Below are 13,453 nucleotides of genomic sequence, written 5' to 3' on the forward strand. Positions count from 1 at the left end.
CTTCGCCGGTTTGTTTGTTCAACGCGTGGCTGCGTGCGTTCTTCTGAGGCTTGGCGCGAGAAAATGGCTTTGGACCTCTCGACTCCATGAGCCCATTGGATGGCGTTAGAGTTTGAAACTTTTTTCTTTTTAAATTTGTTTACCATAAGATTTTCCTAATGGATAAAATACTAATGTTCTTTCTTGAGATTCAAGAGTCAATTATCTATCCTCATAATCGCTGTATTAAAATAAATTATATGAGATGATAGCTTATGATGGAAATAATACTTCAAATTATATTATGCATTTTTCACGTGATATGTGAGATGTTCATTTGGCATATTAGAGATAAACAATTGGAAGAAAGACATGTTTTTACTCAAAGTGATTTTAGAATGACATTTAAAAAATATACTTGTTTTATAAGTACTTTTGAAGAGAACGTTTCTCCTACCCGTACTTTTACAGATTCTTTGGTACTTCTAGAATTGTCAATATCATTTTTTTTCTTAATTAACCAAGTACTGAAAATTGTTTAAAAGTACTTAGACATGGGGTTGTTCCTACCCCTGTCATGTCACACATTTGTTTGGAACGACATAAGTTAATTAACCATTTGAAGACATGTTGTTGCAGGTACTAAAAAGACACGTGTTTTTGCTTAATCATGAAAAGTATTTTAGAAGGTATCTCGGGTGTAAGTTTGACAATGTTAGATTTAGAGGTTTAAGTAGAGGTCTAAAAAGCATAGCGAATGAGCGAGTTTGTAAGAAGTAGGTTGGGAGTACTCATAAGTTTGCGTGATAAACTCCAAACAACAAGTTCATATGCAAACAATCTTAAGCCAAATCCTTCTCCCAAGCTTATTGGGTGGAGTTTTTTTTTTTATTTTTCCCTTTTATTTTTCTTCTTTTTCTTTTCCCATACCAAGCTTGTACTAGCTCAAAGAATTACTGGTTTCAAGGCTTGATAAGTTTGCATAAGCCCAATATGAATAGTTGATGCTCAAGATAAGATTGGGCCCATATGTATCTTAGATCATGTCAAAGTTTAAACTTTGAGGTCCGGATACGAGGATCTTATCAAGAAAATATCAATTTCGATAGATATTTCTAAAAAAGATATTTAAATTAACGAATAAGCGTTTCATCATTTTAAATAAGTTAAAAAATTATTATTATGCCCGCATTAGTGATATTTTGTTGTTTTTTTTTTATATTTGTCGATTCTTTTATAATACTATACAAATGTCATTTGCCTCTTATGTCGATGTTGAATTCATAGACATGAAGATGCTGACACATCAATAGAAATATGATACACTGGTTGCATAAGTCATGAGTCTTCCACAATGTGTTTAAAGTTAAGGAATTGCTAAATTAGTGATTGATCGAAATCACTAAAATGGATTTGAATTTTTCCAAAATAAGTTATACACGGTTGTCAAACATCACTATTTTAAGGTTGAAATGAATAAAATAAAATTTAAAGATATAGATCTAGAATCTTGTGAAAACTTTAGTGATACTGTATTGTGTTATGGATGAGAAAATCATATTTTCTACCATTGGAATTTCACCTAAATTTAAAAGAGAAGCTATCGTAATGACTTTAGATTTTCCCTAAATTTAGGAGAATATGTCTATATTCAAAAGGAGAAGATATTGTGTTACGCTTCAGCTTAATAGCTAGAGGGTGAGTGTAAGTGCACATCACAAGTAATAATCTGGAAATATTCCAAGTTCGTCTCCACAGCAACTAGTTTTCTTTTAAAATTGATTTGTAAATTGCTTGAGTGAGCAATTGGGCTTGGGATAAAAATTGGTGAAATTGTTGGGAATACGAATTAAAAACACAAAGATTAAAAAGTCAATCCCTCTACCAAGATTTAGTTCTAAAAGATGAATTACACCTATCAAATGTGTCCGTAATGAAACTCAATTTATGTAAACTAGTTCAACTCATATTTCATACCACTTTTGGTTTGTTTAGAAGCTTAGGTTAATGTTTACATATGTCTATGCAACTCTAGAATCCTAAATAAATCAAGTTCCAACTTACGTTTAACAGGTAAGAGAGTCTATGTCTAAGATCTTGTTTTAGTTCTTACTTCTAAGTAACTTCCTGTTTTACCTTGATGAGATCCATTTGACTCTAACCTTTTCAGAATTAAATTCAAACTAATGTGATTTAAACAAGTGACCAACAAGAAATCAACTGGATGAATTAGATCAATCAAGATAAGCAAAAGATAGCGTAATACGTCGTGTTCATTGATAGATGTAATTTAAAATATATGAACCAAACCATTCGTAGGAGGGTTGAAGAAATAATTTAGCTACTCTTGGAAAGTGCAAAATTAGAACAAATAGAATTGAAATAAAATAAACAAAGGATAAACAAGAACATAACTGAAATGCTAAAATAAAAACTCAAAAACAAAAGTTGATAACAATTGGAAAGGAAGAACTAAAACATAGAAAGAATATGAGATGCCTTGAAGTGATGTTTGGGAGCTCCTTTTATAGACCATGGAGGCAACAAGATATTGAGAAATGCATCGGAGGTTGGAATCAAATGAGGTTGTAGAGATTTTATGAACTAATAACAAATCATGGACTAATTACTTGGTCAAAAGTTGTTATTCTCGTTTTGATAATCTAAAGTGGCTGAAGCATTGTGAAGTTGGAATTTCAAAATAACTTAGATGGCTCATTCCTCTAATAAGCTAGAATTTCTGGTCTTGCGATGTGTCTGACGCATTGTGATAATAAATCTTCACTTTTCCTTACAAAATAAGCATATTTATCCAAATTAGTCTTCATCTGCCTATAACTGAATTCCAAAGTCTCTAACCACAAATTATGCACATTTTTCCAAAATTATATGCATGAACATACATTTCTCATCCAAAATAACCATCAACTAAGCATGTAAACCTACATTTTTTAGCCTTTAATCAAGTCTTATCATAGTGCCTCAGGATTCTCCCTAGATTCAGATAAAATGTACTAGTAAGGTAAGTCCCTACTATTTGCTACGCCAAAACCCCTACTCAACTACTCTGATTCTGACTTAAGCATCGGAACCTGTGTGGCAAGATCCACATCGGTCTTTAGTGCTCTTCTGTTTTGTAGGTCTCATCTACCCCTTTATTCTAGAATATTTGTGTGAATTTGGTGAAATCTCATGAGCTTAAATTTCTGCATCAACGTATGATGGGTTCCAAATTTGTGTATTACTTTACTCCACTCTTTTTGCAGTGAACATCATTGTCTCTTAGGGAAAAAATCGTGTTCAAGCTTGAGTTGTTAAAAGTTTTTTTTGGTACAATTTGTGTTTGTTGTTTTTTTCCCTCTTTTTGAAACATATGTTTCTTATCTTCAGAAACTAATATGGTTTTTTCTATTCTTAAATAATTTTGATAAAAGTATTGTTTTAATTTTTTACTAATAAAATGAATAATAAAAAAAATGACAATGACAATCAAAATATATATATATAAATATATATATAATATTTTTTTAGTACATCATGTGGAGGTGAAGATTTGAACTCACGACCTTCTAGTTTGGCATAGATATCTAACTATGCTCAAATTCGCTATATGTTACTAAGTTAAGTGATGGTTATAACTCTAGTTAATCAATATCTATGTTAATCATCAATTTTACATAGATGAATGACTATCACAAAAAATAAATTTTACTTTTATTACTATTATTTATTATTTAAGTTAATAAATGATTTACCAAAGTAAACATAACTCAGTGGTAATTGACATATATCTCCAACCAAAAAGATTGTGAATTCGATCCTACACCCACATGTTGTATTAAAAAAAATACATATTTGCAGTCGCCTATTAAATTTTTTCTTTTAAAAAAAAATTTGACATTTATCTACTTAGTTAACCTAAATATTTTCGTGGTGGAATTGAGTTGGATCCCTTATCTAGTTTTAAGTAAGGTTATTTGAGTCCAAAAACTTTATAATTTAAACATTAAAAAATAGTCAAATCGAGCATAGCTCAACCGTAATTGACATATATCTTCAACCATAAAAATTGTGAGTTCGATCCCCCAACTCTATATGTTGTACTAAAAAAAATAGAAATAAATAAGGTTAAATAACAAGGTTAGATATGGACTCTCGTGTCTCACATATATGTTTCCTTTTTAGGATGTGGTTCAGGTTAGCTTCTCTCACATATTTTTTAACTTTAAAAAATATCTAATAGATTTCTAAATTTTTTATTTTGTACGGTTTGAAAGGTTATTACACAGAATTTTCAAAATTCATGAAATTTTTTTTAGATAAAAAATTCATAAATTTAATAGACACAAAATTAAATTTTGTATCTAGTATAACTCTAAACTTTCAATTTTGTATCAACTACATCCATGAATTCTTTAGAATGTCTAATAGGCAATGGATCAATCACACACTTAATTGAAGCCAAAGTTTCAAATGTCAATACCGATGGAAATATCGATAAAATATCGATGTCGACTGATATTTATAAAAAAAAAATTCATAACAAATATTTAAATTAACAAATAAACATTCTATCATTTTTAAAATAAGTTAAAAATTATCAATACTAATTTTATATTCACGCTAGTGATCATATTTTATTTATATTTTGTCCATTTTCTTGCTACACTATAAAATTGTCGATTTACCACGTATCAGTATCGAAGCTATGAACATATACAAATGTCGATAGGTAAACAAAAATCTAATTAAGGACAAATCTACCTTCATACCTCCCAAGTATCTCCACGATGATATGATATTGTCCGTTTCTGGCATAACCATCACGACTTTATTTTTGGAATTCAATCAAAATATCTCATACTAATAGAGATAATTGTCTTCACCTATGTACGATTGATCAGTCTTTTCCTTAACCAACTTGTGTCCCGCTCCTCACAACCGAGTGAATTTAATAGTTAGATTTAAGTAAATGAATAAAATATATAGATAGGCGTGTGGGCGTGGGTGAAATTTGAGGAGAATGAGTATAGAATTTGGAGAACAAAAAGTTGTGATTGGGAATACAAATGTGATGGAGTGTGTAAAGTAAACAAATGATTTATATTCTCCAAATACTTAAATTCTTTTTAAAGAATTTTTTAACGGCAAACCCGATGGGCCCACCGCCCCATACGGCTGCTCCTCCCTCCGCCGGCAACGCGTGCTCCCCGTGGCCATCTCTCTCCAATGACAGATTCCTCCCTCTCCTTTTCCCTTACCCTACACCTATCAACCACACATTTTTTTTTCTTTTCTTCTATTTCTTATTCTCACTATTATTATTATTATGGGAGAATGCATGTGATGCTTATAATTACATCCACACACACTCCATTTCATTGAGTTCCTAATTACAATTATTTGCTTTATTATATTACATTAAATTAAGGGTGGGATATAGTTTGATTATTGGGTTCTGAGTTTAGTATCTATTTGGTACCTGAAGTTTTGAAAAGTACAATTTTAGTCTTTGAGGTTTGGAAAATGGTTCTAGTTGATGTCTAGAGTCATTGAATCGTTAGTTGACTGATGGAAAGAATGATATGGCAGTTACTTGTTGATTAGCTTGTTAACTTGGTAAATTATATTAATATTATATTATTTTCGTGACTAAGCCATATAACTTGGTTTCTTCTTCTTCTCCCATATTTTTTATTTCTTCTTCTTCAGATATTATTTAGAACTATTTTTAAAACTTTAGGTATTAAAAGTGTACATTTTGGAATTTTAGAGATAAAATTGATACTAAGCTCAAACAACTTCTTTCTTCTCTCTTATTCTTCCTTTCTTCTTCTCCAAGGGTCATTTAGTACCTTTTTTCTAACCCTCAAGGAATAAGTGTACCGTTTGAAACTTTAAATTCGAAATAGACACTAAGCTCAAACATCAGGTACAAAAAATATATTTTGCCTATAAATTAATTAGAAGGTTAGTCTCAATTTTCTAAAAATGTCTAATCAGAGACTTATTAAACACTTTTACAATTCATGGACCTGTTAGACACGAAAATGAAATGTCAAACACTATATTAGATACAAAATTAAAAGTTCAACAAGCGACCTGCTAGAGACTTTTTAGAGTTCAAAGATCTATTTAACATAAACTTGTAATTTAATTATTATTTTGTTGTGGTTTAAATGTCATTTTAGTCCCTTAGCTTTTAGCATTTTTCCATTTTTGTTCTTGAAGTTTTGAAATTTAAATACTACTTTTCTTAATTTTTAAAATTTGGCTTCAATTTTGAAAATAGTTTCAAAAATCATATGAAGGATAAAAGAAATACATGTATAAAAGTAATCTTTTACAAGTTCAATTTTCAAATGCATAGAACCAAAAATAAAATAGTTATGAAACGAAGCTTAAATAACTCTAATAGATATTTTGAAAGTTCAATAATTAAAATAGTTGTTTGTTTTCAAAGTAAGAACACGTTTAAATAGAATAAATTAGGTTAAAATACAATTTCGGCCCTATAGTACTTTCAAAATATTTATTTTAGTGCTTGTACTTTCAATCAACTTTGATTTATTGTAGTCTTTTGTACTTCTAAAACATTTGTTTTGGTCACCGTACTTTTAAAATTTAACCATTTTTATCTACTTTTAGTTACAACTCAAAACATATAATATAGTGTTAAAATTGTGATAGAGAAAATAAGATTAAAAAAATAAAATTAATGATCAAAATGATCCTTTTTAAAAATACATGGACTGAAACAAACATTTTGAAAGCACGTGAATTAAAATACACCAAATTTGAAAGCACCGTTGAACTATACACGTCCGTGAATCCTTATTATCCGTCATACCCCATTATTTATTTATTTATTTTCTTTTTAAATGTGGTTTTGGTTTTGGAAAATCCAACTCCATATTCCCCGGCCCCACCCCAACAAACAAGGATCTGATTTGTAAGTGCACCCGTGGGTCCCACTTATCCTGACACCACTTTGATTCTTATGGAAATTATTTTCCTTTCTATCTCCAGGCTCTAATCCCCCAACACCACACACCCACATCTCACCTCCACTTTTTCATATTTTTTTCAAAATTAATTTCTTTAACCAAATAAAAACAAGCTTTTTTTTTCATCAAAATTTTTAAATATTATATTTTAATCCTAATTCCTAAACCTTATATTAAGAAAGATTATGTCTTTTTTTTTTGTTGGGAGCATAGTGGAAAAGGATGAAGGCAAAAATTTTTGCTCGGTTCTTGTTTACCCTTAATCTATAATTAATCATTTAACCTAACTTGAACATGTTTGAAAATTCAATACCTCATTTACAATATTTAACTCAATTAATAATGGTCTGATTTGAGAATAAAAACTTTTTAATCGAAGAATTTTCTTCTCTATTAACTAGAAATAATGACAATTAAGGGTGTCCAGGAAGATCAAGACAAAATAGAGTGGAGAGAGATAAGCTATCATACAATTTCCATTTTTATAAGCCAGCGTACCTCTGGTCTTAGAGATCAAATTCTTCGTGAAAAATAATTCTTTCACTTATTATTATTATTTAAAAATAATTCATTGATTAAATAAATTTTTTGGAAGAAAATTTTAATTAAATGTTTAATCGATTAATCTTAAATTTTGCTTGTTAAATTATCTTCGTTTAAATGGAAAAAAAATTAAATACTTAGGGTTATATATATGAATGGGGTCGGGCCGGAAAGGAGACAGACATCCCCACCCCTAAGTAGTGCAGGACTTCTTTCTCGTAGAGAAAATAAACATCTTAATGACAATAATTTGGTCCAAATTTTAAAATTTTAATTCGGTGTTATATTATCAATTAGGAAAGTTTTGGAACGTAAAAAAGGAAATGGAAGAAAAAGAAGACGAAAATACAAAATCAGGTTTTTTTTTTTTTTTTTAGATCGGAGAAGTAGTTAAAATGTGGTTGGTTAGATTTCTTTTTTATTATTATTATTATTTGTTTTTGTTTTTGTTTTCTGAGCTCTTGAGGTAATCCAAGAGGTACACAAATTCATCATCCATTTGTCGGCGCACCACCTGTATTCCACTTCCCATCTCTTCCTAATTTTCCTATTTTCCTATTTTTCCTACTTTCTTTTTAGCCAAACATTCCTTTTTAATATCCCACGCATTCTCCATATCATTCTTTTATTCATTCTTGCTACTTATATTTTATCTTATATCTACTTTGTTAGAAGTGAAAGTATCCAACTAAATAATGCATGAAATGAAGTCAAAAGAAACGACAAGTCGTCCAAATCACATCGTCATTCGATCATGATCGGACTTCCTGACTCTACTAGACCTAAACATTTTTTGCACATTGAATCGATCCACTCAAATCAATATGAGGAAACTTCCTCTATAAATAAGAGGTAAACTCTACTATTTGCTGCTCTCAATGGAATCTTTTGCTAACTTAGATCGAACGTGTAGCTCAACACTGATGTATGTATAGGTGTTTGTCGAAACGTTCAATGTTGGGGTCTGGATATAAATCTTGTATCATCGTAGTTATCATATAACTTCCGTATATTACTTTTTTTTGTTATTCAATATTATTCTTATATAACATGTCAATTTTTTTAGTTATTTTTAAGTTAAATATACTTTCTCTTTTATTTGTAATGATTCAATCTTTTACTTTAATACCCGTAACATTAGGTATTTTTTTTCTATTAAAAAAACAATAACTTTTACACACACAATAATAATAATAATAATAATAAAGAGTAAATAGATTTTGCAAAATTCAAAATCAAACGGGAGATAATTGTTTTAGTCTATTCATATAACTTGGTTTTTTTTTATTTTTTATTTTTTCCTTCCTCTAACTAGATTTGTAATGCCATTGACTGATTAATTATTATATTTTTAAAATATAGAAGCTAAGGATGAGTTTATGACAATTTTTAAGACAGTAAAGTGTTTATAATTTATTAAAATCATTTTTCTAATTAGGTAATAAAAAATGATTTAAAAAATTTTAAAGTTTGTTAAAGGATCCCACGTTGAAAATGACAGACCTAATAAAGATTTATTAAGCATGTTACTTGTCAATTGATTTTTAATGTAATCTCATGAATATTGATATGGTATGAACCAAAAACCTATTAATAGAAAAAAATACGTAGGTTCAATTTCTAGCTAATCCTACATTGAAAAAAAAGGGACCTTACGATAGACTTTCGTCGCCAAAAGTGGTGTTATCGGCGACGAAACCAATTTTCGTTGTCGAAAGTACCCTTCGACGACGAACTTTGACGTCGTTGCCAAATCTTTCATCGTTAGTAAGACATGGACTACTCCTCTCATTGTCAATTTATTTTGAGACAGAATTCATGAATATTAATACTACTCTCATTCTAGCCATTTAAAATAATGGTCAAATCATCCTGACATCTATATTGTCTTAGGATTAAATAATATAGGAAAATATTTGCCTAAAAAAATTCATTACTATCTTTTTTTCTTGTGAATTTTTTACTTTTTATTTTAAAGGTAAAAGATTATTTGATGAAGGTTTCTAGCACTAGAGATTAATTTTAATTTTGATGAAAAACTTAACATAAATATAAAAATTAATGGTAAATTTGAGTATAATTTAATATATAAGACACCTATTATATTTTTCAAGGTTGAAAGTTGGATTTCATAGACTTATGTGTTTTTTAATTTCAAAATTATATATATAATTAACGAGTCTTTCAAGCATATATCTCATTGGTGTTGAATCATCAAAATCAATACCTTTAACTAATTAACAAAGACTATAAGTGATGAGATTTAACCAAATTACGTACTAAAATAAAATATTTTAACATGACTCAATTGGTCAATGTACTAATAAGATACTAATTCAAAAATTTCACCTCTTATTAAACCTTTTAAAAAGAAACTACACATAAACTAAATTGAAAATTTGTAAAGCATAGGAATCAGACCAAAACATACTTATAATTCCACCATTTTAAACCCTCATTTAAATTTCAAAAACATTAAAAGAAAAAATAACATATAAACAAGAACTTAATAATTAAATATGGGATCGTTTAGTAACAATCTTACTTCTTGTTTTCTGTTTCTCGTTTCTCGTTTCTCATTCCATTTTTTTGGAAATAGAAGCATTCGACAACTGTTCCTTTTTCTCGTCCCTTGTTTTTTAAGAAATGTTTCCATAATCGTGTAGAATTATAGAAACGTTTTTTGCTTCAAATTCCTATTGTTTTCCAAAACATGGACAAAAGCATAATTTTATCATTTTTATTTTAAAATGAATAATATATATAAAAAAATAAATATAACATAAAAATTTAAAATATTTAATTTGAAAAATAAAATTTCACGTAAAGGTTTTACTTTTTCTAATCTAAAATTAGAGAGAACAAAAAACAAGAAAGGATCATTTACCAAACACGTTTTCCATTTCTTTTTTCAATAGAAAAGAAACAACAAGAAAAAAGAAACAATCACAAATCGTAGTTTCGTTTTTTCTGGATTGAAAAAGAGGAAATGAATAAAATTAAACCATAAACAAAAAAACACGAACATCACCAAACTGGAAAAAAAAACATATTTTTGCTATTCCCAAAATTTCTATACAATTCCAAGAATATTTCCCAAAAACTAAAAACAGTGTTCATATTTTTTAATAAAATTAGAAACGAAAAACAAGAAACCGAAACATTACCAAACGAACCGTAAATATGCAACAGCGTCGCTAGGCATGTGATTCATCCCAGATATAAATTAAGGTAGAGTAATCAATCAAGTGTTTTAGCTTTAGAAATATAGGAATAAAAAATTAAGTGGAGATTAATTAAAAGAAATTGAAATTAAATAATATTATAGTTGAGCTAATAGTGGGAGTGTGTGGGTGTCATAAACTTTGACAGAAATAGTTTTAAGATTGGGTTTGCCAATGCCTCTCTGGGGAATTTGTTTGGCGTGCCCCGTTCTTCACATTTCCCAAATCTTAAATTACTCAAAAAAATAAAATAAATTATAAAAATTATATATATTATATATATATATATATATATATATATATATATATATTGGATCATCTGGTGAGATTTGAGGAGGCTATGTCTTTATCTCTCTACTGGACCTGATTCTTCTTCAACTTTTAATTCTCTCTCCTCCAGGTTTCTCTCTCTCTCTACTTTTTTTTCTTGCTGATTTTCCCGGAAAATTTTTTGGTCTAAGTCGTGTTTGGAAGCTGAGAAAGTTTTCTTTTTTCTTTTTCACTTCCCTGTCTGTAATTCTGGATAAATACAAATTTCACTACTTTTCTTCGAAGTATTTTTATATTATATGTGAGCCTGCTTTGGATTATGGTAATAATAATTTCCCTTTTTGTACTATATTTATAGACGCATATTTATTTTAGGTTTTTGTAAAATGTTTCATACTTGGTCTTTTACGTTTTAATATTTTTTTAATTACTGTATAAATGAGTCCGCAGAAATGTAGAGAAAAAATAAATCACCTAAAAAGAAAAAGTTAAAATTTATAGTAATTTTTTAGAAGTTTGGATAAAGAATTAATAATTTTCTTCTTCTTTTAACGTGGAAATTTGAACCTATTAACTTTTAGTTGATTATATTTTACGCTTAATTAAAAAATAATAATAATAAATAATAAATATCTAAAACTAAAACAGACCTATATATGTATATTTCTTTTCTTTTATTATTGCGAACACTATTATTTGAGGAGATATTTTTGTACGAGAAAATTGTTTTACGTTGTGGACCAAAAAGACCGAAGCGATAAGGAAAGAGAAAAAAAGAAAAAAGAAAAAAAAGAAGGAAGCTGACAAAATACACAAAAAGCAGCCCCATCCCCACATGACATCAGAATAATTATATGGGTTTTGGAAAATAATAATAATAATAATAATTTACTCTTGGAATTTTAAAACGACTAAACAGTCGTTTTGATTTCTATATTTCAACTATTATTTATTTTAATTAATATATTTTTATTTATATTTTAAAAAGTAATTATTTTAGTTTTTTTATTTTTATTTTTATCGAAATTTCAACCTGACATCACTTATTGAGTTTTGGAAATATAGGAATAAATTTCTATTAAAAATTTTTCATTTATATAAAATATGTGTTAAAATTTTATAAATAGAAATTAAAATAGTCCATTTTTAAAGGTAAAAAGAATTAAAGATAGGGACTAAAATAAATATTTTGGGTATAGAAATCAAAATAGTATTTAAGGTGATATTTATTAGCGATGAATGAATCGAGATCGAAATATTATCTGTTTGCGATGTTTATCAGAAATTTTGTGAAATTGGTATCGGAACGAATGAATGGGAATAAAATGAATGGTAATAATATTCCTTCTTTAATACTCAGAGTTCTGTTCCAACCCAATCCACAGTCGTTTTGAATCCTTTCATTTCCCTTTTCTTTTTCCCTCTTTTGGTGGGTTCTTAGGGAAGATCAAGATCTACATTTCCCCTGATCCATCTGCGAGAAACCCCCAACCTTCTCGGGAAAAAAAACAGGTACAAAAAATTTTCTCAGCATTCAAAATCTCCCCTCGCTCTCTCTCTCTCTCTCTCTGCCACCACAATAGATCTGAATGGAAAAGCTGGTGGAAGAATCTTACAACAAGGAAAATATGAAGATCGCCATGTTAAACCACGAACACACCTTTCGACACCAAGTACGGTCGTTAAAATCCCAACTTCTCAAGAATTTTCTCTTCTGGGTTTCTCAAGAATGACCCCGATTTCTTGTTTTCCAGGTCTATGAACTCCACCGGCTGTACAGAATTCAGAAGCTGTTGATGAGCAACATTTCGCAGCAAAACAGAGCGAAAACAGAGGAAGAAGAAGAAGAAGCAGAAGAAGAAGAAACTGATGTTATTGAGGAAAGTGAGATTGAATTGACTTTGGGGCCTTCTTCTCAAATCAGAGGGAGGAGGAGGAGGAACAAAAAACTGGGTTCTGATTCTGCTGCCACTAGCTTCTCTTCTTCTTCTTCTTCCACCACTGGATCTGCTCAAATAGTGTCCAGAAACTCAAATTGTTACAGAAATGTGCAGTTTCTTGGTGGGTTTCTTGAGGCCAATAGTACTAGTCGTGTTCAGGTTGATGATGAGATTAGGCTAACTCAGCACCATCCTTGGCTTTATCAAGTTGTAAGCCTTAATCTTACTTGATTTTGTGTCTTTTTTTCCATTTGGGTTCTCTGTTTTTAGCTTAGTTTTTTCCCTTGTCAATGGGGGCTGATTTGAGAGTCTTCTTCTTCTTCTTCTTCTTCTTCTGTGTACAAGTTTATAATTATAACCAAGTTAATATATTACTTTTGTCACTAGGCTCTTGTCTTTTCTTTTACTTGGTAATGGCAATGCTGTTGCTGTTTGGCAGTTCCAATCTGGGACTGTTTCTCTAGTTATCTCGAACCTCGTGTCGCGTTTT

General features: G+C 29.3%; 1 protein-coding gene across 2 annotated transcripts; it reads left to right on the top strand.

The window, feature by feature from the left end:
- Window positions 1–11,009: 11,009 nt before the first annotated feature.
- Window positions 11,010–13,349, top strand: LOC111017925 (glycosyltransferase-like protein). Of its 2 annotated transcripts, XM_022293821.2 has the most exons (3): window positions 11,010–11,153; window positions 12,465–12,696; window positions 12,778–13,349. In XM_022293821.2, exons 2-3 carry the CDS (start codon window positions 12,613–12,615, stop codon window positions 13,192–13,194), a joined length of 501 nt encoding a protein of 166 aa, XP_022149513.1. In that variant the 5' UTR covers window positions 11,010–11,153; window positions 12,465–12,612; the 3' UTR covers window positions 13,195–13,349. The 2 variants fall into 2 exon arrangements, with proteins under 2 accessions (XP_022149513.1, XP_022149512.1); XM_022293820.2 differs by lacking the exon at window positions 11,010–11,153 and having other exon boundaries at window positions 12,232–12,696.
- Window positions 13,350–13,453: the final 104 nt, after the last annotated feature.

The sequence above is a fragment of the Momordica charantia genome (assembly GCF_013281855.1).
Source record: "Momordica charantia cultivar OHB3-1 chromosome 2 unlocalized genomic scaffold, Mcharantia_2.0 BLBB01000002.1, whole genome shotgun sequence".
In the NCBI taxonomy this organism is placed as follows: Eukaryota; Viridiplantae; Streptophyta; class Magnoliopsida; order Cucurbitales; family Cucurbitaceae; genus Momordica; species Momordica charantia.

What these genes read in the sequence shown, in the direction of transcription:
- LOC111017925 (XM_022293821.2), top strand. Translation starts at nt 12,613, where the DNA reads ATGGAAAAGCTGGTGGAAGAATCTTACAACAAGGAAAATATGAAGATC. An exon ending in AACACACCTTTCGACACCAA is followed by an intron (nt 12,697 to 12,777) that starts GTACGGTCGTTA and finishes CTTGTTTTCCAG; the next exon opens with GTCTATGAACTCCACCGGCT.